This window comes from Culicoides brevitarsis, chromosome 2 (assembly GCF_036172545.1).
Source record: "Culicoides brevitarsis isolate CSIRO-B50_1 chromosome 2, AGI_CSIRO_Cbre_v1, whole genome shotgun sequence".
In the NCBI taxonomy this organism is placed as follows: domain Eukaryota; kingdom Metazoa; phylum Arthropoda; class Insecta; order Diptera; family Ceratopogonidae; genus Culicoides; species Culicoides brevitarsis.
In genome coordinates, this window is record NC_087086.1 from 6,671,937 (window position 1) to 6,699,129 (window position 27,193).

The window sequence follows — 27,193 nt, forward strand, 5'->3', positions numbered from 1 at the left end:
TTCAAAACTTAAAATATTTAAAAAAAAATAACTTGGATAAGAAAATTATCAAAATATTTTTTTAAATAATAAAATTAATTAAAAATTATATAATAAAAAATAATTAAATTTTAATAAAATTCAGAATTTAAAAAAAAAATAATTAAATTATCTTTCAAATATAAAAATCGCATATTTTCATTAATTAAATAAAATTTAAAAAAAAGTATTTTAAATTAAAAATATTAAAATTAAATTTTTTAATTAAATAATTTAAAATTAAATAAATAATTTAATTTAAAAATTTATTAATTAATTAATTAGTTTCAATTTAATTTAAAAATTTAAAAAAATTAAAATTAATTAAAACAAATTTTTAGAATGTTTAGGTATATTTTTATTGTTAAATACTTATATTACTATAAAACAACAGTGTTTTAATTATTTATTTTTAAAACTAGTATTTATAATAATAAAAGATTCCATAACATATTTTTTTATGTATTTTTTCTTGTTTTGTTGAATATTGCCTCATTTCAAACACTATAGAGGGGCATACAATATTTTTTTTTTTGGGTGCCAAATTTTCGTTGCGACACCATTCAATTTTTTTTCATATTCTTAAAGATTATTTTCTATTTTTTTTAAATATTTTTTATTTTTGTTGTTGTTGTTGTATAGGTAATATATCATAATATATTATATATAATAATATCCTTAAATTGTAGTGAAGAATCAAAAAAATTCTTAAAACCGATGATATTCAAAGCGTATAAAGAAGACATTTATTTATTAATTTTTATCGCAATAATTTTCAGAAAACGTTTAAAAATACAGGCTTTTAAAATGTATCTTTAATATTAATTAATAATTATCATTATATATAAATAATAATAATAATAGCGAAATTATGTACAAATACTGCTAAAAATAGTGGTTGAAAGTCGATTTTTTAAAAAATAAAAAAAAAATCGACAAAAATATTTTTTTTATTTTTTTAAGTAGAATGTTCGATGATAAAATGCATTTTTATTCAAAAGTAGGATGATCACAAATTTTTTATATTTTTTTAAAACAAATAATAAGAAAAAATTCTTGCTTTTTATACATTTTTTAAAATATTTTTTAAAGAATTGCTGTGAGATTTTCTGAGCCAAAAACTAAACTTATTTCTTACGTTTCTTGAGCAAAAATTTTTATTTATTTTTTTTATTAATTTTTTTTATAGATAATTATTTAGTGATGGCTTTTTTGTTGTTTTCTAACTTATAATTATTTAATTTTTTTTATTGTGAAAAAATTATAATTTTATTGTCAATTTTTGAAAAATAAAAAAAAAATAATTTTTAAACAAAGAGATTCGACCTCTTTTAATTTTTTTTTTATGAAATTTAGAAAAAGCTTAAATTTTTCTCGTCTTAACATTTATTTTTTCATAATAATTCTCGTACTTTATTAAATAATAATATTTTTTTTTTGTGATAATATAATATAGTAGTTAACAAATTTTACACAAATAATTGCGGCGAATCGAAATCTCAGCGAAAAGTTTTTTTTTTCATAAAAATGAAGAAGCGTTTAGCGTGTACTTTAATAATAATTGGGGATACACATATTTTTTTTATCTCTCGAATCTTTTTAAAACAAAGAAAGAGACGAATTTCACTCAAACACGAGCAGAAAAATTTTTTGATTAGCGCATCAAATTTTTTTCGCGTAAGCTAAAATCTCATGGTTTTTGTGTTGCGACACCAAACACTCGAAGGATACTCGATTCGCGGTCATCATCCATCCGTGAAGCTGGCGTTCGTCTTTTCGCCATGCCTCTTGGATTTGTAGCTCTGCGTCGTCGTTGTCGTCGTCGATTGTACCATCGTGTCGTCGTACGTACCTGAGGCGCTTCCCGCACTGCCGGCGCTCAACGTTGGACTGTACTGATTCTCCTGAAATTCCGACATTTTGGTTCGCATCGCCGACACGTAGGCTTTGTAGCGTTTGATTTCGTAGCACAAGTAGGCTTCTTTTTCCTTGAAGTTTTGCATGCCGAGTCCCTTGCTCGGGACCGTGCCTTGTCGATGTTCGTCGAGACTCTGTTCGAGCAGCTGGATTTGGCGTTCGTGCGACGCAAATTGCTCGCGGAATGTTAACTTGGTGCGGGAACACGGCAACAGAGGGCGTTGGAAACGCTTCGAATTGCCAATGGCTCCGCTTAAGGCAGGCGTCGAGAATGTTCCGCACACGAAATTTATTGTTTCGATCCAACTTTGGAGCTCTTTTGAATCACTGAAAAAAAAAAAAATTATTGAAAATTAGTTTTTTTTGATAAAAAAATATTTTTCTTTTTCTTAAAAAATTATTTTTTTTTAAATTAAAAAAACGGTTTTTAATTATTTTCGACCTCAAAAAGTTAAAAATAATATAAAATGATAAGGTGAAAAAATATTTAAAATTTTTATAATTTTTTCAATAATTAATTTTAAAAATTTAAATAATTAAAATTAAACTTAAATTGATTAAAAAAAAATAAATATTTAAATCAAAAGAATTTAAAAATTAATTCATATTAATTTTTTAAAAATAATTAATAAATTTTAAATATTTAAAATTTTTACATATTTTTTTTAAGAAATTTATTTAATTTTAAACAAATAATTAAAATAATTAAAAAATTAAATTGAAAAAAATTATTTTTTTTTAATTATTATTAAAATTTTATAAAATTATAAATGAAAATAAAATATTTAAAAAAAATTATAAAAAAATCTTATATTTTTTTTTATTTTTAATTGTGAATTTTTTAACCCACAAATTGCTAAAAATTATAAAATTTTATTTTTTTTTTAATTTTTTAAAGTCATTTTTTGAACATTTTTAATCAGAAAGAAAATTTTTTAATTAATTTTAACTGAGATTTTCGTAAAAATTTGATAAAATTCAATGTAAAAATTTTTTTGAAATTAAAAAATTTAAATTATTAAAAAATTTTCTCACCTGGTTTGGAACAAATACTCTGCTTGGTCTGCGGTAATCAACCGAAAAACGTGTTGTTTCTTCACATAATCTCCTGCTTTCGTTGCGAGTGAATGATGAATCGAGATCGCGTTGTGATAATTGTCGCTCACTTGATTTCGTCGGAATCCATGTTCGTCTTTGTGCAAATAGATGCACGTATCGCGCAACGTGCAATAGAACATTTTCCATCCTCGTTTACCGAACGGCGTCTTTTTATTCGCCGAATCGTAGCAACTTTTCTTCATCACATATCCCTTTTTGTATTCAATCGCCGGCAGCCCATCATTCAAATTGTCGTTTTCGAGCAACGGATTGTCAATTCCGACACTTCCGGCGCTATTCTGATGATGTAACTTGCTGCCTTTTTCATCGACGCGCCTTCCATCGCCATCCACTGCATCATCGACAGCCCATTCAATGACACGTGACTTGATCGAATGATACAACTGCTTCAAAATATCCTTCGGAAAGTTCCCGCCGTCGTTCAATTCGCTCAAATTCTCGATAAACTCGGAGCACGTCATCTTTCGGCCGATATTTTGTCCATGGAGATCCGTGTTGAGCAACATCAAGGCACACACGAGCGTATGCGCGGCGTCGGTTGAGTTGAAACTTCCCGGATTGCAGTCGAGATAACGTTTGGAAAAGTGCACGAGGACTCGTTCACGTTCCTGCGTTTCGCCCGACAAACAGAACTTTTTCAGGAATTTTCGCAGAGCTTCGTCGAGCGTGAGATTCTCAAATTTGAAGTATTTGAGATACTCTTCGGCGACGGCGCGACTAAATTCGTTATTTTTGCAGAGGTGTTTGCTCACGTCGGATCGCTTGAAGCCCTCGAGATGGTATAAGCGCTTTGCGAGACGCACCGCTGACGGGATATCGACTCCCTTGGGCGAGTAATGGAATGAATGCAACGACTCGATGTCACTTCCATCTTCCGTTGGCGATCCTTCTCTGCCGCCATTCAAGTCGTTTGTGTTGCCCGGATGATTTTCCAAGGAAGCTGCCACGTTTTTCTCGTATTCGTCTTCTTGGTTGTTGTCACCTACGAAGAAAAAAAAAAGGTAATTTTTGAAATTTTTCGTAAAATAATTTTTAAGAAAAAATTGCTTTTTTTCAAAAAAAAAAAAGTTAAATAAATACCTAATCAATAGAAAAAAATAATTAAATTTTAATTAAACAAATAATTAAAATTTTAAAAATAAATTAAGAATTTTGAATTTTTTAAAAATATTAATTTTTTCAAATTATTTTAAGAAAAACTTTTTTATATTTTTAATTTTTTTAAACAAATTTTGTTGACATTGTATATTTTTTCTCATCAATAAAAAAATAAAACAAAAAAAAGTAATTTAAAAAAAAAAATTAATTTTTAAATTTTTTTTAAGCAAAAAATTTTTTTAAATAAATTTTAAAATTCAATTTTGATAATTAAATTAATAATCAATAAAAATTTCATTATGAAATTATCAAAATTTTAGTATCAATTTATGATTTTTTTTTTTCATATAAAAAAAAATTTAATATTCAGGGAATAAAAAATAAAAATGAATTTTAGTTTTTAAAAGAAAAATATTAAAAATAAATCTTTAACAAAAAAAAAAAATCAAATTTATGAATTAAAAAAATTATTTTTAATTTGGAAAGAATTTTTTGTAGCAAAAATATTTTAGATTAATTTTTTTAGATTCAATTTCAGAAATTAATAAAATTTAAAAAAAATATAAAAAATAAGTTTATGATTTTTTTAAAATTAAAAAATAATAATTTATGAAATCATATTTGTATAAAATCAATTTTTGAAAATTTTTCTATTTTTTGGAATTTTTTTTTTTTTTTGAATAAAATTTTCAATTTTTAGGTAATTGAAAAACATTTTTTTTTAATTTTAAATAAAAAAATGTCAAAAATTATTTTCAAAACAAAAAAAAATATTAAAAATTATTTGCCAACAAATAAAAAGAAAAAAAATAATTTAAATTTTGAAAGATGAAAGGTATGAATTAAATTTTTTTTGTAGCAAAAAAAAAATAATTTTTTTTATATAAAATTATTTTTTGAAAATTTTTTTAATTTTTTAGAATCTTTAGAAAATAAAAATTAAATTTTTCAGCTCAAACATTTAAAAAATATTTTTAATTTTTTTTTCAGAAAAAAGTATTTAAAAAATAAAAAAATAAATTTTCTCACCTTTTCCATTGACATCCATTCCCGCAACTTGTATGACAATTTTATTCCCTGGCTCAACATCCGAATATTGTTTCTCCGAGGCAAGAATGGTGCTATCGCTATCCGACGGATCACTAATGACACACAACTCCCGTGCACTAAACTGCTCATCCTGATAGTCGGGCGACGAGATATTCGAGACTGCCGACACTTCCGAAACACTTTGATCATTCGTGAGATTCTGAATGTTTTGAATGTCGTTACTCGTTGCCTCATTGGAGCTCGGCGACGTCGGACTTGCCAGTTGACTTTCGGAGCAACGCGGCGACTCCGAGGAACTTTGAGACAGTGGCGACGTGATAATTCTTCCGCCGACGCCGCCTTGCACGGGCGCATTATAAGTCCAAACGATGCGATCTCCTCCGGGTCCCGCACTTTGGGGCGAATCCGATTCGTTTCGCGTATCGAGCAACGTATTCAGCGACGAATTAAAATCCTCGTCAATGTTAATGGGCACGACGGAGTTATTGATGCCATCACGTAACGGGTCTTCGCTGCGTGAAGTACGAACACGCCCGAGAGTATCGCGTTTCTTTTGCACCTCGGCATTCATGTTGTTCATGTTACGCTTGATGAAATCCTGCGTCGTGGTGTTTTCCGTGTCGGGACTCGTGGGAGCTGACGTCATTTTCAGCAAGGCCTCCTCTTTTTTGCAGTACAAATTCGAATTTGGCATGTTGAGGGAAGTCGGGCTCGTCGGTACGGAGAAACTCATTTCGTTCGAACTGACACTCGATGTTTCCGAGACGTTAATTGACGCTTGTTTCTCGATGGCGACGCGATTTTTGCCCGTTTTCAGCAGCGGGCAGTCGACAGCGTCGTTACTAAAGGTGCTGCTGCTGTTATTGGCTGACGACGAGTTACTCGAGGAGACAGATGACGATTTTGCGGGTTCCTCTTTGATGCAAAACGTGTCTTTGTCGCAGCAGGCGCTGTTGTCATCCGAGGGGCTTGATGGCGACGAGTCGTATTTGGCATGCGGCGCAAATGCTCCGTTCCGAGCGACGATTAACGGAGATGCGGGAGCTTTTTTTGTCGCGATCGTCGTTGGCGGTTTGATATTTTTCGGTACTTTCTTCGAAATATTGAGGATAATGTCGCCCGTCATCATGTAAGCTTCGAAACGAGGCGCCGCCGCTGCTGTTGTCGTCGTTTGCGACGAAGTTCCGTTCGATTGGGCGTTCGAACTGCGTTTGCCGGTGTGTTGGGGCGAATGCTGAACACTCCACGAACTTGGGCTGGTCACTGCTTTTGCGCCAATCGCTGTTGGAATCCTGCTGGGACGACACAGAGGCTCCGAAAGTGTCGAACGAACAGTTTGTTTACTGCTCGAACTCATTTTTTTGGTTGTTGTTGTTGTTGTAACGCTACAATTTTACACACTACTCGCTGCTTCTTCAATAAAGAACACTGAAATCTGCAAGAGAAAAGCCAAAAGGACACAATTTTAGACATAATTAGCAAGTCTCGCTCTGTGCGAAGCGACATTGTAGGAGAAAACTGGTTTTTTTAATACTTTCGTGAATTGCACATTAACACACGACCTTCTGCTCGACAATAATAATGAGGCGTTGTCTCCGAATGTTCCGTCGTATCCTGACTCATCCGCCGAAAATATCGCGACAATTCAACTCAATTACGAGCGATTTTTTGTGTTAAATGTGCAATTGACGAAGATTTGACTCGAATTTCGGGCAAAAAGTGCATTCGTCAAAAGTGAATTCACTTTTTTAGTTGTTGTTTTTTTCGTAAATTTGCAAACATCTGACACGATTTTGGGGATTTTTTGCGTTTGGGACTCACCTCGCTTATAAATACGGAAAATCATCGTCAAATACTACGGTTAAGAATCGACTTGCAACTAATTTTACTTGAATTTTCATCACTTTTTCCGGAAAATTTTGTTCTTTGATGTGATGTTTAAGTCGACCCGATGTTCGGAAATTTGAATGGGGTGACGAGATTTATTTTTTTTAGCAATGTGGTTAACGTATTTTTGAAATGAACTGAAAATGAACAAGATTTTTTATTTAAAAATTACAAAATAAATTTGAAAAATTATTAAAATTTGTTAAAAAATAAAAATTAATTAAAAAAAAAAAATAAATTAATTAAAAAAAAAAAAAATTCAAAAAATTAATTTTAAAAAATTTCATAAAATTAAAAAAAAAATTTTTTTTTCATTAAAATTTTTCAAAATTTTTATTGAAATGAAATCTTTTTGTTTTATTTTATATTTTAAATAATTTTTATGTTTTAATTAAATCATTAAATAAATCTTTAGCAAATTTGTAAAAATATAAAAAAAAATCAATTAAATTTCTGAAAATTTATAAAAATTAAAAAAAACTTTTATTTTTTTAATGAATAAAAATTTCTAAAAATTTTTAGAAAATGAACAGAAATGAACAAATTTTAAAATTATTTAAAAATTTGTTTTTGAAATTATCAATTTTCAGTTAAAATTAGGTAAAAAAGTATTTTTGAAAAGCAAACGTAAAAATTTTCAAAAAAACAAAAATTATAAAAAAAATTCCAAAAAAACGAAAATTATAAAAAAAACTTTCAAAAAAAATAAATTATAAAAAATTTCCAAAAAATGAAAATTATAAAAAAATTTGGAAAAAAAATGAAAATTATTAAAATTTTATCTAAATGAACAGCTGCTAAAAAAGTTGTAAAAATCGAATGAACAAAACTTTTTGAAAATTTGTCAAAATGAATTAAATAAATTTTAGTTTTTAAAATTATCAAAAAATTTTTAAATTTTTATGGAAAAAAAAATAAAATTTAATTAATTTTTTTTTAAATGAAAAAAAAATATTTGAAAATTTTGTAAAAATGAATAAATATTTTCTAAAATTTTTCAAAATTTTAATTTTTTTATTTTAAATTTGTCAAAATGAACTTTTTTTAACCGTTTTTTGAGACGAAAAAATGAATTTCGGATGTTATATTGAGACGTCTAAATGTGATAATTGTATAAAATCAAATAAAATTTGTTATACATTTATCAAATTCAGTCAAAAAACACACAAATTTTAATTTTTTGTCGATTTTTCACAGAAATCTCAACAAAAATGTCACTTTACGACGATGACGATGTGAAAACTCCGACAACATGGAGCTCAAACTTGAAATTAGTGCCACAAATGAAGAGAAATCCGCCGTTACAGACAAAAAAGGTAATCAAAACAAACTTTTTCTCATAAATTTACTTACGAATTTTTCTTTTCTATTTTAGATTTTAACTCCAATTATCACACAAAAGCCTCTGCGAGCTGATGACACCGCCTCCAAACCGATCATAAAGCCCAAAGTAATTCTCTCGAACAAACCAATAATTCCTGTGCCCGCATTACCGGCAATCGCTCACTACAGTTGGGATATCGAAGACGAATATGACCCAAAAAACCCGAACGATTACGATAAAATCATCAAAGAACGTCGCGACAAGCAAGCAGATGACAAGAAACGTGCTGCTGATCGAAAACGTCGCAATTCTCCGTCATATCGTCGCAACTCGGATGACGAAGAAGACTACAACAAGTACACAAAAGTAGGCAAAGCAATGATCGCACCTCCAAAATCGCTTCAAGTCACGACAAATCCAACGCCGAACGACGGAAGCGGATCTGTCGCGGAAAAAATCATGGCAAAATACGGTTGGAATTCGAACAAAGGTCTCGGAAAAGACGAACAAGGCATGGCATCAGCGCTAACAGTCGAGAAAACATCAAAACGCGGCGGAAGAATCATCCACGAAAGCGAATTCAAGGAACCAACGATGCCTCCGCCATCGTCAACGGCAATTCCGGGAAGTGTGACGCCCGTTGCGCAAACCTTAGCACCTCCCGAACCTGTTCAACAGGAAGAAACTATCACAGAAATCATCAAGAGACCTTCGAAAGTCGTTCTTTTACGCAATATGGTTGGGCCAGGAGACGTCGATGAGGAATTAGAGCCCGAAGTAAAGGAAGAATGCGTCACAAAATACGGAGAAGTGCAAAAAGTGATGATACGAGAATTGGAAAATGTCGTTCCTGAAGAAGCTGTGAGGATTTTCGTGGAGTTCAAGAGGATAGAAAGTGCGATAAAAGCAGTTGTCGACTTGAACGGAAGATTTTTCGGAGGACGTCAAGTCAAAGCGGGCTTTTATAGCATCGAAAAGTTTGAAAATTCACAACTTTTGGATTAAAATAAAAATAAATTATTTAAGAAAATTTTTCATTCTTTGAAGAAATTGCCAAAAAAAAATTAAAAAATTTCCGAAAGGGTTGAATGAATTAACAAAAAGGTAATTTTTTGATGTTAGGTCGATACAAAAATTAAAAATGTTTTCAATTTCAATTTTTTTAAATTTTTAATTAAAAAATTTAATTTTAAAAAAAATTTAAAAAAAAACTTTAATTTTAAAATTTTTTTTTAAGTTCATAATTTTTTCTAAAAAAAAAAAATTAATAAAAAAAATATTTTTAAATAAACAAATTTAAAAAATTCAAAATATAATTAATTTTAATTTAAATTAATAATTTAAAATAATTAAAATTTAAAAAAATAATAATATTAAAAATTAATAATTAATGAATTTTTTTAAAATTAATTAATTTCATCTAATTTTTTTCATCTATCTAATTAATTTATTTATTTTTTTTAAATTTTTAATGCAATTAAATTTTTTAAATAATTTTTTTTGTCAGAAAATTCGTATTTTTTTTTAATAAAAAAAAAATTTAAATTATTAAAAATTAATTAATAAATAAATGAAATAATTAATAAATAATTAATTAATAATTAATAAATAATAATTAATTAATTTTTTTAAATTTATTTTAATTATTTATTTTTTTTATTAACAAAAAATATATTCTAAAGCAAATTAATATTTTTTTAAATTTTTTTTGTCAAAAATGCTATTAAATATTTAATTTTTTTATTTTTCAAACCTTCTATATTCAAAATTAATCATGAAAATTTCTCAAAAAATTTTTAAAGTTGAAATTGAAAACATTTTCAACACTTGTATCGACCTCATCACTTTCATTCGCCTCAATTTATGTGTCATCGCAACAAAAAAACAACAAAAACCAATTAAACCATCGTGAAAATTTGCAAAATTCTCCCCGTAAAGTTGTTTAAAATTCCTTTCAACTTGTCAAAATCACAAATTTCTGATGCGCATTTGCGATCGCAACAACTTTTAGACAAAAATGGTCGGTCTATCGAACCAAATAAGCGAAAATGAAAACATACACTTGGATGGCCGTGTAAAAGTGCAAGGATTTTACGGAACAATAAAGTATGTGGGCGCCGTCGAGAACCATCCCGGGATTTGGGTAGGCGTCGAATGGGATGACGTATCACGCGGCAAGCACGATGGCGTCGTCAAGGGCATTCGCTACTTCCAAACGTCGCATCCGTATTCGGGCACACTGGTTCGCTTGGAGAAACTTCTCGGCGACTTTCAAACTCTCGAAGAGGCAATCATCGATCGTTACTACGAAAAAGACGAAATTGTCCTGGATGAGAGTTTAATCAAGGAAGCGCGTCAATTTATGCACGCCCCGCTGCTCGAAATTGTCGGCATGGACAAAATTCGCCAAAAGCAAAGTCACTTGGATGAACTTTGTGACGTTTCGGTTGCAGGAGCTCCAATTAATCGATGCGGCGATCTCACTCGTTTCCGTCAAATCACAAATTTGGATTTGTCGTCAACTCTCATCTCGAATTGGGGCGTTGTCATGCAAGTCGTCGAGCAACTGAAAAACTTGCAGTATCTCGATTTATCGAATAATCGCATTCGAGTGCCTGCCGAAGCAGAAATTTCGGAATTTGCGAGTGTCGCGAACAAAGTCAAAGGTATTAATTTACGAAACAATGGAATTACAAACTGGCATGAAGTGCTAAAAATCGCAAAATTGTGGCCCAATATTGAATTTTTGTCGTTGCAAGACAATTCTGTGGGCAAAATCGAGAAATTTACAAAGGAAAATGTCTTTCAAAAGTTGGAAAAGCTGGATTTGCAAGGAAATAAATTGGAAAATTTCGAAAATATCGTCAATTTGGGACATTTGAAGCAACTGAAGGAACTGCTTTTGAGCAACAACAACTTTACCGAAGTAAAAATGCCGGATTGTAACTACCAACAGAAACTCGATATTTTTGTGGCATTGCAAAAAATCAACTTACGCGACAATTTCATCAAAGATGACATCGCATGCTTCAATGAACTCGACAAATTAGCATCTCTCGAGAATTTATCGTACTCCACGAGCACCGGCGAACGTTACGAAGATTGGTCTTACAAGGCAATTGCTCTGATAACGGGACTCAAAGTCCTAAACAAACGTCGAATTGAGGACTCGGATCGAAGAAATGCGGAAATTGACACTTGGAAGTTGCTTTTTGAGAAATGGTTTGAACTGAGCGATGACGAGATCGGGCGTGAAAAATTTCTGAACAAATTTCGGGCATATCCAAAGTTGTTGCTAAAGTATGGAACGCCTGAGATGCATATCGTTGGGGCAGGAGCAAAGAAAAAATCTGGCACATACAAGATTTTGTTGGAGCATTTGGGATCTGGGAAGAGAATTGAGAGGAAATTACCGTCAAAGATGTCGATTCAGGCGTTGTATGGGCTCATCAGTAAATTATTCGCGGGAGTTTTGGATGGAAATGATTTTGGATTGGAAGCAGTTGACCCGAGATGCGAAAATATTAGAGTCCCGTTAGATCCGTCGTCAAAAACTATTGATTATTATTCCATTAAAGAAGGAGACACAATATTAATTCACTAATAAAACAGAAAATCTGCTAACAAAAAATGGATTTTGGAGTTAAAATTTAGAAGATAATTTTTTTTGTTTTTTTTTTTTTATTTTTTTTTAATTTTTAAAAAATATTTTTAATTAATATTTAATTTAATTAATTAATAAAATAATTAATTTTAATTAATTATTAAATTAAATATTAATTAAATTATTATTTTTAATTCATATTTAATTTAATAATTAATTAATATTAATTATTTTATTAATTAATTAAATTAAAAAATTAAAAATATTTTTTTAAAAATTAAAAAAAAGCAAAAAAAAAAATTGTCTTCCCATACCGGGAATCGAACCCGGGCCTTCCGGGTGAGAGCCGGATATCCTAACCACTAGACAATATGGGAGATGTTAAATCAAACGCAAAAGTCACTTTTATACCAACAACGCACATTTGCCATATAGAACTTCATAGAACACACCTTCGTACGTTAAAAAAGCTTCATATTCGTTCAACTTTGCACAGAAAATTCGTTTTCAGAGTAAATTTGAATACCTACCAATTTACTTTTTTTCATTTTTCTTTTTTTGCTGTTCTAAAAAGTAAAATCAATACCTGCAATTAGTTCACTTATGAAGAAAAAAACGTTAAAAGGGTTGAAAAAATGATAAAAAGTGCAATTAAAATGATACAAAAAAGAGAAAAATCAACTGATGAGATCAAATTTAATTTTTACCGTCGCTCTATAAATTTCAATATACCAAAATTTCGTTCAATTCAAGAAAATTTTTGAAAAATTAACTCCGACGGTAAATTTAAACATGAAAAAAATTGATCCTTATTTTTATTTAGATCAAGAATTGCTCCAATGACAAAAAATTTTTAAGATAAAAAATTTCCATGAGAAAATCAATATTTCTGTGTGTGAGAAAAAATAAAAATAAACAAAGAAATCAAGCAAATTCATCAAAATACTTCCAGTACTTAAACATGACACGGACTTAAAGTACACTTTTGAACTGTGACGTCTTCATTATTTTCTTGTCAAATTAATTACTTTGCCGTCAACATTTTTGCGCTAAATAACTACATAATAGGCGACAATTACGTGCAAAATTAAAAATTTTTTTAATCGTCTCGGATTTCGGAGATTTTCTGATTTTTTTTTTTTTTTTGTAAAACGAGAACAAATCACAAGTCCGATTAGCTAATTTTTATAATTGTCGCTGTTTTCCCATTACTTACCGCGGATTAGAGACAATCTTCGGGGGTTCTCTCGAGAGACTTGTTTCCGGTTTAATGATGTTCTGTTCACGTATCGAATTTCATGTGTTTACGATAAAAAAACGTTCTTTCACATAATATTTATTTACCCAAATTACGCATCTAAGCCCTCATTCATAAAATCTGGTCACGTGCCGGCATTCTGTGCCTTTTTTGTGTATCGTTTTGTAACATAAATAAACAAATAATTTCTTGTAGGAAGGATTTTTTTACGTTGAATGTTTCAACAAAAGGTAAAATCAACGTCAAATTGACAACACGTGCAATAAAATTATTAGTCAGAAATGGAGAACAACTGTGAAGATTTTTCGGAAGATTTTTGGAATTTGAACATATTTGAAATTTTGTGTCATTTTTCGGGAAAATTTCGTGATGAATCCTTTGACAAGTTGACATAAAATTGAAATCATAAAACTAATTGGTTGTAATTGTTGTCAATTTGTAGCAAAAGCAATATCAAATCATCAATTGAGATCATGTAACACAAATTTTGCACCCACACACAGTTGATATGACATGTGGTGCGCTAAATCCATTCATAGCTATAGAATTCCTATTAAAGAGAGATTATTAGGTGCATTTGTATTCCCATAATTAAATTATATTCCCCTTTTTCCTCTTTTTCACTCTTCTCAGTTGTTAATAACAGTATTGACGTGACATTTATGTGACTTTTATTTAAACATTTTGCGCTATTGTGATTTTTCATTTGCTCTATACTCGTTGAAGGCGCGCGAGATAACATCACAAAACAACACAAAATCTCCTTGTGATTAAAGAGTGTTTCCATAGCGAAGGACTGCAACTGCTGATTTCTATCTTTGTTGTAAAAATTTGTGACGTACCTACGCTATGGAAACCGTTTCATTATGAAAATATGTTTGAAAATCACTTCAAAGACACGACAAATTGGAAAGCATTTAATATACATATGTTAGGTCTTTTTGAGAGTTAATGCGATTTTGTTCATACGCTATTTAAGGACAATTGTGTAGGCGTGAGTTTTGATAAGGAATCAGAATAATATGGGGTTAGCAATAATTTAATAAAGACTTTTAATTTAGATCTATTAGGAGTAAATAATTTTTTTTGATTTTTATCATGAATTTTTATATCAGGTTGATATTGCAAATTAATATGGAGTTTAGGGTGTACGCAAGTAGTTAATTATAGTTAATTGACAGGTACAATTTGAAGTTTGTCAGATCAGTTAGATTGAGTTGGGTATTTTATCTAAAATAAACGGTTTCATTATACAAGATCATAGAAAAAAAATTTAGAAAAAAATAAAACTAAAAGTTTAACTTCATTTTAACTTTCGAAGTTGAGCAAATATTCTGTGATCAAATAGAAAATATACAATTAGGTCTGCTAAGAATCTCTCAAATGCTTTCATATTAAGGTTTTGTAATCCTTGAAAATTTTTTGAAGTTTTAAATTTTGGATTTATGCCTTTTGCCACACGAGTTGTGAAACTAATCTCTGTTCTGAATTTTTTTCTTAAGTCTTTTGGGTTCTTGAAAGTCAATTTAATCTTTCGTTTCATAGTTTCATTCGGTATGCAGCGTAATTTTTGATCGTTTTAAGAATATGCCATAGCAATGTACGCAGAGACGTGTTCTTTTTTGTTTCTCCTACTTGAAGATCTGAAAATATATAAAACCTTTAAAGCGTTTTTGAAATCGTTGTATAATGCTCCTCTTTTCGTTCATCTGAGAATAAGACTTTTCTGAGCCTTTTATCATTGATCTTGAGAAAGTTTGTGCAAAACAATGTTTACTTGTAATCAACAGTTGTATAGGTCAAATATGTCAATTTGCAATTCCTTGTCATCCTTTAGTTCTACTTGAATAAGACGTCTCTTCAAAGAAGTTAATCTTTACTCATCAGCATTGATGTTAAATTTTAAATATTAATATAAGCTTTGTACTTTATACTTCTTAATCGTTATTGATCCATTAATTTGCTTAAATTTAGTTGAAACTCCAAATTTTTTTCTATGTTGGGGCAGTTAAAAATTTCATCAAAATTGACCATGTTCGGTATTTTTTCTTATTTTTTTCAAGGAAATTTCAAAAATATTTTAAATTTTCAAGAATTTTTGTATTGAAAAACGAAATTTGACATGAAAAATTCATTCTCAAAAATATTTGCAAAAAAAAATATTTTTAAAATTTTTTGACAGTTTTTTTATGAGATTTTTTTGTTTTTATTTTTATCTTGAAATACTCTAAGATTAATTTTAAATTACCAAATATCAACGTATATACCATAAAAACAACTAAAAAAATCATTAATTACCCAAAATTGTTTAAATTTTGTCATTTTGTATGAAAAAGTATTTCAAAACTTTTTTTTATTTTGCCCCCCCCCCATTTTGAAAAAATTGTTTGGGACAAAAACATCGAGAAAAGTTTGGAACGGCCTAAATTCAGTTTTTAAATCTTTAAACGTCAAAAAATATGAAAATTGACACTTCTTAAATTTTTATTATGTTTACTTGTTCATACCGTTAAAAAACGAAAATTTTATATCAATTTCACTAAATTAAAATTTTACTTCTGACTTTTAGTTTCTTTGAATAAAACTATTCTTTTCAAACTTCAAAATTTAACTTCTCATCAATTACCATATAAAAAGCGAAACTAATTGACGTAAAAATTTTCCGTTTTGCAGACATTTATCTTACCTCTTCACCCGAAAATCAGCACTCTCGTAATCCGTTTAAATGCCATTCAGATCAACACGCAGAAGCACAATGAACTTGCACAAACAAACTTGTTATTTTACTTGTGCCAAAATCAAATCAAGTAAACGCAAGCGTATACTCAATAATGATGACAATGATGAAGAGGGTGGAGTCACCCCTATTAACTTTTGATATCTCTTTATTGTTTTCTGCAAAAATAATAATAATAACATAAAAGTACTTTGTAAAGCAGATCATTTGAAGTGCCATTATTACTTTTAAATATTTCTTTGTGAAAGGTCTTGGAAGAAAATTGTAAATTTTCATTTAAAAAAAGATGAGATAAAAGATCCGGGTACTTGATCATAAAATTATGAATTATGAGATTTCCGAGTGAACCGAGTGTTTCCGCAAAAATTACGAAAAATATCTAATTTTTCACTTTTATTCGTTGCTTTTATGTACACTTTACGTAATTTTTTCGAATGTTTCCTTACTTTTATGACAAATATCCCTTATCGTCGCCAATGACATCCACGTCGCTGCCTTCTTCATCCGAATCGATATCGCTATAACTTTTCCGATCTTGACTGTATTGTGGCAATCGAACGAGAAGATTTGACGCGGGATTGTTAGCTGAATTGCCGTTTAATCCTTTCGCTCCTGCAAATCGAATAAAGGAAGGAAGTGTTTCAGACATTTTCTTGTAAAAGCGAAATTTGGCAAGTTACCTCCGTTTGTGCCAGCTTCCTTTCGTCGTAACTGTTTCTTGTGCTTCATTCGTCGATTTTGAAACCATGTTTTGACTTGAGTTTCGGATAAGCCCAAAGCGGATGCCAATTCAACTCGTTCGGGCGTCGAAAGGTATCGTTGAGCTTCGAAGCGTTTTTCTAAGCCCGTTAACTGTTGATTTAGGAAAAAGTTAAAAAATTGTTAAAATTCAATGAAAAATTGTGAAAAATCTTACCTGTGGATCACTGAAAACCGTTCTCGCTTTACGTCTTCGACAGTGTCGCAAAGCGTTCATTCCCATACCCAAACCAATGGCAATGTCGGGCATTGGGCATCCATTTGAAGAGAAGCCAGCAAAAAATCCTAAAAATAAAAGGAAAAAGTAGTTATGACACCATGGGACTGTCATTTAGATTGATTGCAAACAACCACAAGAGATTGGTGCGAAAGTGAAAGTTTTTTAAATTGAATTATTTTTTCAATATTGCAGAAAAAAACAAACAATATTGACCAATTTTCTTAATTCAATTTAAATTTTTCATTGGAAAAAATTATCGGGTGAGTTGGAAAAATTATTTTTAGAGGAAAAAAATATTTCTGCTTGAATTTTTTATTTATAAAAATTTGATTTTTTTAAATTTTTTTGAAATAAAAATTAATAAATGTTTGAAAATTAATATTTTTAAAGAAAATTAATTTTTTAAAAGAAAATTACTCAAGAGATTGAACTTTAAAAAATGATTTTTAGCTAAAATTTCCATTTTTTTTCAAATAAATTATTTAATAAAAATTAAAATTTTATTTAAAATAAAAAATAATTTAAAAAATTTATTTATTTAAAAAAAATTATAAAAAAAATAATAATTTTAATTAATATTTATTTAAATAATGTTTTTTAATAATTATATTTAGCTCAAATGTATTTAAAGAAAATTATTCAAAATTATAATTTTTAATTATTAACAAAAAAAAAAATCATTTTCTTACAAAAATTATATTTTTTTAAAATAATTTTATGATTAAACTAATTTAATAAAAAATTAATTAAAAAAATTAATTCAAAAAAAATATTCAAAAAAAAAAAATAATTAAAAAAAATTCAAAAGAATAATTTAAATTCAAAAAATATTCAAAAATTAATTTAATAATTTTATAAATCATCAAAATCAAGCTGATATTTTTTTTTATTATTTTTTAAAATTTATCTTAAATTTTTTTTCATAAAATTTCAATTAAAAATAAAAAAAAAATTAAATTAAATTAAAGAAAATTTTTTAAAAATTCAAAATAATTTTTTTTTTTTAATTTTTTTCAGAACTCTTACCTTGTGATAAAAAATACGGATCAAGACTTTTGTATCCTGAGGCTGTTGGTGTCAAATAAGAGCCTAACATCTGAATATACGATGGATCATAAGAGCCCGTTCCATACATTGCCGGATTATTTGCTCCCGGCACTGGCATATACTTGCAATCTGCTGCTTTGGAGTTAAAATTACTGCCGAAAAAAAGTTAATTAGTGAATTTCTCAACTTCCAATTCATTCAAAAATCGAACAGATGTGATGGATATTTTTAGAAAAAATCTCACGAGCGCTATTCTCACACTTTTCCGATCTATTTTTAACGCTCATGCAAGTTTTTCTCTCATCGAGAGTGTCAGACAAAGAGGAAAATCTTTTCATTCGCATCAAAAAATTTCGTGAAAAATTTTTAAACAAATAATTTCGAACCAAAAATTGCGAAAATGTGTTCAAAATCGAGCAATTTTCAGGGAATTTCGTGCCCATTGTGTTGTCAATCGAATTTCCAAACGATCGAATCGCTAAAGATGAGTTTAATAAAAGTCGTAAGTCGCCCACTAAAGTGCCCATTGTGCGAAGAAATCGTTCTCGGTTTAGACAAATTGACGATACATTTATTTGCGCATTCGCTCCCGAGCGAAGAAACGTCGTCAGAACCAGTTGTTGTTACTGAGAGACCTGTCATCGTGCCTCAAATTGAGAAAATAACGCCAAAGAGTTCGACGCAAGAATTAAAATCCGTGAGAAAAACCAAAACAAAGTCAGTGGTTGGACCGAAACCGCCTGAAATAATTTCTTCGAACGTCGTGAAGTTGGAAAATTTGACTGAATGTGAAATTTGCAGCATTTCCTTCCCAAATCAGAATTTGTTGAAAATGCATATGGAACTTGTGCACGAAATCAGTGACGTTGACAGAGCTTCAAGGAACGACGACTTGAAATACGGCTGCAATTTATGCACAAAATCCTTCAAAATGAAAGGCTCACTGAGAATCCATCTCAAAGTCGCTCATTATGGATTTCGCATGAAAAATATGGATTCGCCAGGTCCCTCAACGTCAAATGTCAAGCCAGAAATTGATCCGCCGCCAAAGTACATTGCCCCGAATGACGCCAAAAAATACGAATTAATAAAAAATTCGCTACCAAAATCGTTGGCGGACAACAATTCGTGCGAAATTTGCGGAAAATCCTTCACCACGAAATATTTCCTCAAAAAACATAAGCGGTTACATACGGGTAAGTGCAAAAAATTAACCTTTTATCGGTTTAAAATTAACTTTTTTGCGATTTTTAATGAATTTTGTAATTTTTTAGGTGAACAGCCATACACTTGCAACATTTGTCAGAAGTCATTTACGTTTCAGCAATCGTACCATAAACATTTGTTATATCACAACGACGAGAAGCCTCACATTTGTACAGTCTGCAATCGGGCATTCAAGGAATTGTCGACGCTGCATAATCATGAAAGGATTCACAGTGGCGAAAAACCGTAAGTTTCTGTTGAATTTTGTCTGACTGAAATATTATTTTAATTAATTTTTTTTTTTTGCTTTTTTAGGTTCAAATGTGAGACATGCGGTGAGTGAAATTAAAGTTTCCATGAATTTTTACATTTTTCATCCATTTTTTCATTTTTTTCAATGAGAAATTTATTAAAAATTTTACTTCAATTGGAGTTTAAGATCAATTTTACTTTAATTTTTTATTTTTTTAGTCAAGATTTTTAACTTTAAGATTAAAATTTAATTTTCTTTTTATGTTTTAAATTAAAACTTTCAATTTTTATAACGAAATTTGAAAAAAAAAATTATTTAAATAATTTTATTATTTTAAGTTCTGCAATTTTTTATTAAAATTGAAAAATGATTTTTCATATAAAAATGTATTTTATTCTTTTTTTTTTAATTTTTTTATCTAAAAATATTTTTAAAATTAATTAATTAAATTAAATTAAAATTAATTGAAAATTAAATTTTTTAAAATAATTTTAAAAACTTTAATTAATTTATTTAATTTTTATAATTTTCTTATTAATTTAATTTAATGTTTAATATTTTATTATTTTAAATTTAATATTTATTTAAAAATATTTTTACATTAAATTAAAATATTTATCAAGAAAAAAAAATTTTTTAATACGAATTTTCTCCTTTTTGAGGTACTTATACTGAAAAAATTTATTTCTCTTTTTCTTTCAGGAAAATGTTTCAGACAACGAGTTTCTTATTTAGTTCACCGTCGCATTCATACAGGTTTGTAAAAATTTTCATTTTCTTCAACGAAATATTTTTATTTTTCATAAAATTATAAAATAAATTTAAAAATATAAAAAAAATAAATTTATAATTTTTTCTTATTTATGAAATAATTTTTTTTTATAAATTTTTTTTTTCATGAATTTATAATTATTTTTCATGAAATATTTTTTTTTTATAATTTTTTTTTACACAAATTTTTATAGTTTTTTTTTCATAAAATTAATTATTTTTCTTTATGAAACTTTTAATAATATTTTTTTTTAAATAAAAATTATTTTATTTTTTACATGAAATATTTTCGATTTTTTTTTAATTGAGTTTTATGTTTTTTTTTTTCATAAACTTACATTTTTTAATTATTTTTCCTTTTAGGAGTCATGCCATATTGCTGCACCGCTTGCAACAAAACCTTCCGTTACAAAGTCTCTCAACGAACTCACAAATGCACTGCACAACCGCCGGGCACTGTCGTTCGTCAAACGGGCGATCTCTTGCAAAAACTCTTAAACAATGTCACACTGAACGCCGGGCAAACGAAAGAACTCGACCAAATTCTGCCATCAACAACTGAAGACTCAATCGCAAAAACTTTGGACGATCTCGTGAACGAATCTTGCAACAAAATGGGTCTCGAAGAATGGCACATGGAAAGTCAACCCGAAACACTTTTAAATGTCCCATCGCCATCGGAATACATGAAAAATTTGTGCCTAACTGAAGCACATGCTTTTGAAAATTCCCCGGACTCTCAGGAATTAATTTATAATATTCAGTAAAAAAAAAATAAATTCACCTTGAATTTGTGTCACTTTCTTTGTTGTTGCTCAATTTACGAGTTAAAGTAGCTGCAGGACTATTTTTGTCAAAATTTTTCACATTCACATTGTTATTTTTCTCGTGAAGAATGTCGTCGATGGAAAATGTAATTTTTTGTGCCGACGTTTGTTTTTGCACAAAATTTTTTATTTCACTGTTGTGTGACGACGTCATTTTTTTTATTTAATTTTTTTTATTATTATTAAAAATTTATTTATTATTGAAATTATTCGAAAATTCACTTGAATATTTTTTAAGGAATTTCTTTCATTGGAGTTAATATTTAATAATGATGAAATTTCCCCAATAAAATTATAAATGCCACGAAAATGAGCGAAATGTGTACTCGTTACCCGACGTTTAAGAGATTTATGATCGTTTAAATAAGTAATCGGTTTACTGGAACAAATTTTGGTTTTTTAAAGTGCAAAGTGTAGGTATACACGTATGTTATCCTTACTTCCTGCACACATGCAGAAAGCTCGACATTTTTTGTATGGATGCACGAGGGAAAAACACACCCACATTTTCATCATCGACATCAACGCTGGTTTCTCAAATATGCTCGTTAGCTATACAATCGTTACAGTCATTTCATACAATTACTGCTCCATTTTAGTTGTTGTTGTTGTTTTTCGCTTTGGTTGATGGTCTGGCGGCATGAATGTATCAAATCAAGGAATTTTTTTTTTTCTCATATTTTATTAGACAGAAATATTTTTCGTCAAAAATTAAAAAAAAAATATTTTTTTTAAATTAAAAAATTTTTTTAAAAATTATTAAAATTCTAAATTTATTTTTTTAATTCTAAAAAAATCCATTTTAGATGAAAATTTGAATTAAATAATTAAAAAAACATTTTTTTTAAAGAATTTTTTATAACATTGTGACAAAAAATGAATAATTTAATCATTACGCCGTTTGTCATTGCAATAAAATCCAATAAAAATGTGGATTAAAATGTTAAATGGAAACATTCAAATCACGTTAATTAAAATATTATATTATCTTCTCCCCGTAACGAAGCTTTTCATGTAAAAAGACACGCCTTTAAATGACTTTAAGCCAATCGTAAAAGGAATTTTCCCTCTATACATGGACCAAAAAGCAGAAAAGCTTCGAACAAAAATTGAAAATTGTATAAAAAACTTGCATCCAAATATGGTTCAAGCAAAACTTGTACGCAACGACGACCTGGAGGTAGCAGTTTAAATACGACACTTACGATTCAATAAGCATCTCCCATATTGTCTAGTGGTTAGGATATCCGGCTCTCACCCGGAAGGCCCGGGTTCGATTCCCGGTATGGGAAGACAATTTTTTTGATTATTTTTTCATGAATTTTTTTATGTTTTACAATTTTTTTAACATAAAAAAATGATGAAAAATAATTCAAAAAAATTGTCTAAAATAAAACTTCAGAAAAATGCAAAAATGTCTTTATTTCTGTATATTTAGATTCAAATTTTCAAAAAAGTAAATGTCTTGTGATGTGTTAGTGTAAAAATAGAAAATATCTCATCTCAAATAAAAACAAAAAATATAAAAATAACAAATGCTCCTAACTCTCCTCCGGGTCAATTAGCTTTGAATGCACTCCCATTAAGCTCTGAAAATTAAAAAAAAATTATTAATATTGAATTTTTGATAAGAAACGACAAAATATCAACGATAATGGTTTTAATCTCACACAAAGTCAAGTTTAAGGAACATGTTTGGACAATAACATGATAATTTTTATTGCATTCCTGCACGACTTTCTGGTTCAGCCATTTTATGATGGACTGCACTCAAGGCCTGAAATTTTCATTCGATTTTTTTTAATTTTTTTTTTCAAACAAAAAATTTTCCCGTTACCAATAAAAGTTTGTTAAAGAGAAAGAGAGAGCAAGAATAAGACCATCACCATTTTTTTTTTCATAAATAAAGCAGAAAAATGAAGCAAAGAGGAAAAAAAAAAATAAAAAAAGTGAAAGTTACCTTAAAATATTTAACAGTTTTGACGCGTAATTCCAACGTTGCATCTTCGTCACACACGAACAAACAGGATGGATGTTGTTGAAATGCACTAACGGTCCACCTAAAAAAAAAATTTAAATTAATTTTCGATTTTTTTCAGATAAAATTTGTTTTTACATGTGATTTACGCCCTCTTCAATGGCTTTGTACAACGCAAATGCCTTGTGAGCTCCCGTAATTAAAATCATGACCTCTTTCGCATCCATAACCGTGCCAACGCCAACCGTTAAAGCCTCTTTCGGGACTTTTGTCATGTCATTCCCGAAGAAACGGGCATTCGCTTCGAGCGTATCTTGCGCCAATGTCTTGACTCGAGTACGCGAAACGAGCGAAGATCCCGGTTCATTAAATGCAATATGCCCATCGGGTCCAATGCCGCCAATAAAGAGCTCGACACCGCCTGCTTCTGTAATTTTTCGCTCGTATTCGAGACATTCGGCTTTCAAATCGGGCGCATTTCCATCCAAAATGTGCACGTTCTGAGGCTCGATATCGATATGCTTGAAAAATTCGTTCCACATGTAGTAATGATAGCTCTCCGGATGATCACGCGGCAAATTTACGTACTCATCCATGTTGAAAGTCTTCACGTACTTGAAGGAGACTTTGCCCTCTTTGTGGAAATGAATCAGTCTTTTGTACATGGCTAACGGAGTACTGCCTAAAAAAAATTTTTTTTTTTTTAATTTTAATTTTTTTGAAGGAAATTGATCGAAAAATTACCTGTTGGCAATCCGAGCACAAAATAATTATCTGGACCGGGCTTGAAGTCATTAATTCGTTTCATGACATAACGAGCTGCCCAATCTCCCACAGAGGCAGAAGTATCTAAAATGACTAGTCTCATAGTTGTCTGAAAAAATAATAAATAAAAATTTGTTTTATTACGTCTTGAAACTGAAAAATTGATGTGTTCGTGCTCTTTAAGTAAACATTTAATTTATGAATAATAAAAATACCGAATTCTGTATCGAAGTAGGTCAACAAACTCTTATCAATTTGTACTGAGAGACCTTTTAACAGTTTTTTGCGTTAAAAAGGACTTTTTGTACAAATTTTTTTGTTGAAATTTGAAGGAATTTTAATTTTTTACGATTTTTAGATATTTTTACTTACATAATTTCGATAAAATTGGACAAAAATAACAAAAAATTTGGAGATAAAAAAACAAAAACGTTCAATGTCAACAATGTAAATTTTAATTAAGGCGATTTGTCATATGTATAACTTCATATGTATAAATTTTGATTAAAAATTGTTATACTTATCAATTTTAGGCGACTCAAATTGAATTTTTGACAGTTATTAGGCAAGTACAATTTTAAATTATTTTCTTTTTTTCGTGTTTTTAATTTTTCAACAAAAAAATAAATAATTAGGTAATTTTTATATAATAAATATTTAATTTTATTTTATTTAATTTAATTAATTTTAATTTTCAGCTTTTTGAGTCAAATTAAAAAAAAAAAAAAAAAAAATAGGAAATATTTTAAAATTTGAAAAAAATTGAAAGAAATAATTTTAACCAATATTAGAAATTTTTTGAGTTTGAAAATATTTTTGAGCTAAATTAATTATTCATTTCTTATTTTTTGAGAATTTTTTATTTAAAACCGATGAAAAATAATTAATAAAAAAAATATTTTTTGTTCGTTCGTTGAAACGTTCTCTTTATTTAAACAATTTTAAAAAAAAATAATTTTTTTTTTCAAAATTAAATTTTTTTTTAATAAAAATAAAAAATGCAATAAAAATAAAAAAAAATTTAAAATTAAAAAAAAATTTATTGAAATTTAAAATGAAAATTTAAATTAGAACATAAGTTCAAAGTTAAATTAAGTAAAAAATAAAAAAAATAAAATATATATCATAGAAAAATTTTTATTTTAAAAAAAAAAAGTTGAAAATTAAATAAAAAAAAAAGATTAAAAATATTTATTTTATTTTGAAAATTAATTATGACAAAATATAAATATGTAAAGAAATTTTTTAATTTTTTACCATTTTCGATATGTAGAAATATGAATATTTTTGTCAATAGAAAAAAATAAATTTTTAATTAAATTTAATGATCAAATAAATTAAAAAAATTATTCTAAAATAAACTAATTTTTATTTCAAAAATTTCAGGAAAAAATATGAAAAAAATTATAAAATTCAAAATTAAATTTTTTAAATGAAAAATTTTGAAATGTGAAACATTTTTAAAAGTTGCATTTGCCTCAAATAAAAATAAAAATCTGGCAACCGTACAAGTCGGCAAGTTTCATGTGCATTTAAATTTTTGGAAGAAAAAAGAAAGGAAATTTAAAGGATTTGCGAGATGAATACTCTGCAAAAGTTGAGACCATTGAGCAATTTGACGCGAGTGATGTACCATCCGATGGTTGTCAGTCACAGAACGCGCGTCACGACTCCAATTAACACTGTCATAATGTTCGTGCCACAACAAGAGGCCTGGGTAAGAATTCTTTCGGAGGTTTTTTGGAGCTCATGAACAATTTTTTCGAAAATTTCCCTTGATTTTAATCTTAAAAGTCATTCAAGCTCCTAAAAACCTTGTTTAAATTTTCTGACTCAATTATTACGAAATCCCATTTTTTTGCAGGTTGTCGAGCGAATGGGAAAATTCAATCGAATTTTGGAGCCTGGACTTAATCTTTTGCTGCCAATTGTCGACAAAGTCAAGTACGTACAAAGTTTGAAGGAAATCGCCATCGACATCCCCAAACAGAGCGCCATCAGTTCCGACAACGTCACTCTCAGCATCGACGGAGTCCTTTATTTGCGAGTTCTTGATCCTTATTTGGCGTCTTATGGCGTCGAAGATCCCGAATTCGCCATCACACAACTCGCACAAACGACCATGAGATCCGAATTGGGCAAAATTGCGTTGGACAAAGTCTTTCGGGAGCGCGAATCGTTGAACATCAACATCGTCGAGGCGATTAACAAGGCAAGCACCGCTTGGGGCATCAGTTGTTTGCGTTACGAAATCCGCGATATTCGATTGCCGACACGCGTTCACGAAGCGATGCAGATGCAAGTCGAGGCAGAACGGAAAAAACGCGCAGCAATTTTGGAATCCGAAGGTATTCGAGAGGCGGATATTAATGTCGCCGAAGGTAAACGTCAAGCGAGAATTTTGGCTTCCGAAGCCGAGAAACAGGAACAAATTAATCAGGCGTCGGGTAAAGCGGCTGCAATTCTCGCAATTGCTGAAGGTAAATTTTAATTTTTTCATGAAATTCGTTAAAAATTCTTAAAATTATCGAAAAATTCGTTCCAGCTAAGGCGAAACAAATCAGTACGATCGGAAATTCATTGGAAATGAGCAAAGGAAAGAACGCTGCCTCATTATTAGTCGCTGAAAAATACGTCAAAGCATTCGGAAATCTCGCCAAGACAAACAACACCGTTATACTGCCTGCCAATGCTAACGATATCTCAGGTAATTTTCCTTGAATTTCATTTTTTTATCAAAATTTTAGCTAAAAATTAAATTTTTACAAAATTTTAGGAGCCGTCGCCTCAGCAATGACAATTTACAAAAGTCTAAACGAGAAAGGATACCAAACGCAAGCGATTGAAGACCTAAATGACGATGATTATGATTTAACAGGAGCAACAGTAACGATTCCGCCGACACGAACTGCTTCAGAAGATAAGAAAAGAGACGAGTAGAACTTAAAAAAAAATTAAAGTATTCGATGCTTATATGAATATATTGTAAAAGGAATAAAGAGGATGGATGAAAATTATTAGAAAAAATATTTGATTTTCAGTTTTAAACAATTTAACAATTTAAAATTTTTTTTCCATAATTTTTGATCAATTTCAAGCTTGAAAACCATCAAATGGGCTCTCAAAATGAAAATTACAGATTTTCAATTGATTTTCGAAATATTTTCCACAGAATGGTTTTCAAAGCAAATTTTCATAATTTTTTAATTTTTTTTTCTTAAGGGTGTTCCAAAACCGTTTTCTGTTTCGCGTTACATGCTTGAAAAAAAATCCATGGGGGATGGGGGATATAGAAATTTTTAATTTAGTTTTGCTCTTGATTTAGTTTTCAAATCAAAACTATGTCAAAGAAAAA

General features: G+C 29.1%; 7 protein-coding genes and 2 non-coding genes across 10 annotated transcripts; 5 read left to right on the forward strand and 4 right to left on the reverse strand.

Annotated features, from left to right (window-relative positions):
- Nucleotides 1-1,463: 1,463 nt before the first annotated feature.
- LOC134829772 (PH and SEC7 domain-containing protein) lies at nt 1,464-7,153 on the reverse strand. The gene is made up of 4 exons (XM_063843023.1): nt 7,024-7,153; nt 5,182-6,637; nt 2,971-4,036; nt 1,464-2,262 (listed from the first exon to the last, which is right to left on the reverse strand). The coding sequence occupies exons 2-4, from the start codon at nt 6,557-6,559 to the stop codon at nt 1,764-1,766; spliced, it is 2,943 nt and encodes a 980-aa protein (XP_063699093.1). The 5' UTR covers nt 6,560-6,637; nt 7,024-7,153; the 3' UTR covers nt 1,464-1,763.
- Nucleotides 7,154-8,238: 1,085 nt separating this feature from the next.
- LOC134831417 (splicing factor 45) lies at nt 8,239-9,418 on the forward strand. The gene is made up of 2 exons (XM_063845144.1): nt 8,239-8,405; nt 8,465-9,418. Exons 1-2 carry the CDS (start codon nt 8,301-8,303, stop codon nt 9,416-9,418), a joined length of 1,059 nt encoding a protein of 352 aa, XP_063701214.1. The 5' UTR covers nt 8,239-8,300.
- Nucleotides 9,419-10,290: 872 nt separating this feature from the next.
- LOC134829935 (tubulin-specific chaperone E) lies at nt 10,291-12,038 on the forward strand. Its single transcript, XM_063843233.1, has one exon. It carries the CDS (start codon nt 10,431-10,433, stop codon nt 12,015-12,017), a length of 1,587 nt encoding a protein of 528 aa, XP_063699303.1. The 5' UTR covers nt 10,291-10,430; the 3' UTR covers nt 12,018-12,038.
- Nucleotides 12,039-12,322: 284 nt separating this feature from the next.
- Nucleotides 12,323-12,394, reverse strand: Trnae-cuc (transfer RNA glutamic acid (anticodon CUC)). Its single transcript has one exon. It is a non-coding gene; the product is annotated as a tRNA-Glu (tRNA).
- Nucleotides 12,395-16,417: 4,023 nt separating this feature from the next.
- Nucleotides 16,418-21,262, reverse strand: LOC134831819 (brain-specific homeobox protein-like). Its single transcript, XM_063845642.1, has 5 exons — nt 21,053-21,262; nt 18,018-18,190; nt 16,929-17,056; nt 16,693-16,864; nt 16,418-16,624 (listed from the first exon to the last, which is right to left on the reverse strand). Exons 1-5 carry the CDS (start codon nt 21,247-21,249, stop codon nt 16,461-16,463), a joined length of 834 nt encoding a protein of 277 aa, XP_063701712.1. The 5' UTR covers nt 21,250-21,262; the 3' UTR covers nt 16,418-16,460.
- LOC134832218 (zinc finger protein 271) lies at nt 18,372-21,136 on the forward strand. Its single transcript, XM_063846188.1, has 5 exons — nt 18,372-19,234; nt 19,313-19,490; nt 19,560-19,579; nt 20,200-20,253; nt 20,632-21,136. Exons 1-5 carry the CDS (start codon nt 18,439-18,441, stop codon nt 21,033-21,035), a joined length of 1,452 nt encoding a protein of 483 aa, XP_063702258.1. The 5' UTR covers nt 18,372-18,438; the 3' UTR covers nt 21,036-21,136.
- Nucleotides 21,263-22,315: 1,053 nt separating the features above from the next.
- Nucleotides 22,316-22,387, forward strand: Trnae-cuc (transfer RNA glutamic acid (anticodon CUC)). Its single transcript has one exon. It is a non-coding gene; the product is annotated as a tRNA-Glu (tRNA).
- A 97-nt stretch (nt 22,388-22,484) lies between these two features.
- LOC134830167 (glucosamine-6-phosphate isomerase) lies at nt 22,485-24,301 on the reverse strand. 2 transcript variants are annotated; one of them, XM_063843556.1, is made up of 6 exons: nt 24,211-24,301; nt 23,818-23,947; nt 23,212-23,755; nt 23,056-23,155; nt 22,766-22,872; nt 22,534-22,684 (listed from the first exon to the last, which is right to left on the reverse strand). In XM_063843556.1, the coding sequence occupies exons 2-5, from the start codon at nt 23,939-23,941 to the stop codon at nt 22,813-22,815; spliced, it is 828 nt and encodes a 275-aa protein (XP_063699626.1). In that variant the 5' UTR covers nt 23,942-23,947; nt 24,211-24,301; the 3' UTR covers nt 22,534-22,684; nt 22,766-22,812. The 2 variants fall into 2 exon arrangements, with proteins under 2 accessions (XP_063699627.1, XP_063699626.1); XM_063843557.1 differs by lacking the exon at nt 22,766-22,872 and having other exon boundaries at nt 22,485-22,684.
- Nucleotides 24,302-25,346: 1,045 nt separating this feature from the next.
- On the forward strand, nt 25,347-26,867 carry LOC134830514 (stomatin-like protein 2, mitochondrial). The gene is made up of 4 exons (XM_063844022.1): nt 25,347-25,555; nt 25,703-26,318; nt 26,384-26,545; nt 26,615-26,867. The coding sequence occupies exons 1-4, from the start codon at nt 25,418-25,420 to the stop codon at nt 26,776-26,778; spliced, it is 1,080 nt and encodes a 359-aa protein (XP_063700092.1). The 5' UTR covers nt 25,347-25,417; the 3' UTR covers nt 26,779-26,867.
- The last annotated feature ends 326 nt before the right edge of the window (nt 26,868-27,193 follow it).

What these genes read in the sequence shown, in the direction of transcription:
- LOC134829772 (XM_063843023.1), bottom strand. Translation starts at nt 6,559, where the DNA reads ATGAGTTCGAGCAGTAAACAAACTGTTCGTTCGACACTTTCGGAGCCT. An exon ending in AATGGATGTCAATGGAAAAG is followed by an intron (nt 4,037 to 5,181) that starts GTGAGAAAATTT and finishes TTTTCTTCGTAG; the next exon opens with GTGACAACAACCAAGAAGAC. An exon ending in GAGTATTTGTTCCAAACCAG is followed by an intron (nt 2,263 to 2,970) that starts GTGAGAAAATTT and finishes TTTTTTTTTCAG; the next exon opens with TGATTCAAAAGAGCTCCAAA.
- LOC134831417 (XM_063845144.1), top strand. Translation starts at nt 8,301, where the DNA reads ATGTCACTTTACGACGATGACGATGTGAAAACTCCGACAACATGGAGC. An exon ending in CGCCGTTACAGACAAAAAAG is followed by an intron (nt 8,406 to 8,464) that starts GTAATCAAAACA and finishes TTTCTATTTTAG; the next exon opens with ATTTTAACTCCAATTATCAC.
- LOC134829935 (XM_063843233.1), top strand. Translation starts at nt 10,431, where the DNA reads ATGGTCGGTCTATCGAACCAAATAAGCGAAAATGAAAACATACACTTG.
- LOC134832218 (XM_063846188.1), top strand. Translation starts at nt 18,439, where the DNA reads ATGTGTTCAAAATCGAGCAATTTTCAGGGAATTTCGTGCCCATTGTGT. An exon ending in ACATAAGCGGTTACATACGG is followed by an intron (nt 19,235 to 19,312) that starts GTAAGTGCAAAA and finishes GTAATTTTTTAG; the next exon opens with GTGAACAGCCATACACTTGC. An exon ending in ATTCACAGTGGCGAAAAACC is followed by an intron (nt 19,491 to 19,559) that starts GTAAGTTTCTGT and finishes TTGCTTTTTTAG; the next exon opens with GTTCAAATGTGAGACATGCG.
- LOC134831819 (XM_063845642.1), bottom strand. Translation starts at nt 21,249, where the DNA reads ATGACGTCGTCACACAACAGTGAAATAAAAAATTTTGTGCAAAAACAA. An exon ending in TCCGTATTTTTTATCACAAG is followed by an intron (nt 17,057 to 18,017) that starts GTAAGAGTTCTG and finishes TTTTATTTTTAG; the next exon opens with GATTTTTTGCTGGCTTCTCT. An exon ending in GGAAGCTGGCACAAACGGAG is followed by an intron (nt 16,625 to 16,692) that starts GTAACTTGCCAA and finishes TTCGATTTGCAG; the next exon opens with GAGCGAAAGGATTAAACGGC.
- LOC134830167 (XM_063843556.1), bottom strand. Translation starts at nt 23,941, where the DNA reads ATGAGACTAGTCATTTTAGATACTTCTGCCTCTGTGGGAGATTGGGCA. An exon ending in TGTGCTCGGATTGCCAACAG is followed by an intron (nt 23,756 to 23,817) that starts GTAATTTTTCGA and finishes AATTTTTTTTAG; the next exon opens with GCAGTACTCCGTTAGCCATG. An exon ending in GAAGAGGGCGTAAATCACAT is followed by an intron (nt 23,156 to 23,211) that starts GTAAAAACAAAT and finishes TTTTTTTTTTAG; the next exon opens with GTGGACCGTTAGTGCATTTC.
- LOC134830514 (XM_063844022.1), top strand. Translation starts at nt 25,418, where the DNA reads ATGAATACTCTGCAAAAGTTGAGACCATTGAGCAATTTGACGCGAGTG. An exon ending in TGCCACAACAAGAGGCCTGG is followed by an intron (nt 25,556 to 25,702) that starts GTAAGAATTCTT and finishes ATTTTTTTGCAG; the next exon opens with GTTGTCGAGCGAATGGGAAA. An exon ending in CAATGCTAACGATATCTCAG is followed by an intron (nt 26,546 to 26,614) that starts GTAATTTTCCTT and finishes ACAAAATTTTAG; the next exon opens with GAGCCGTCGCCTCAGCAATG.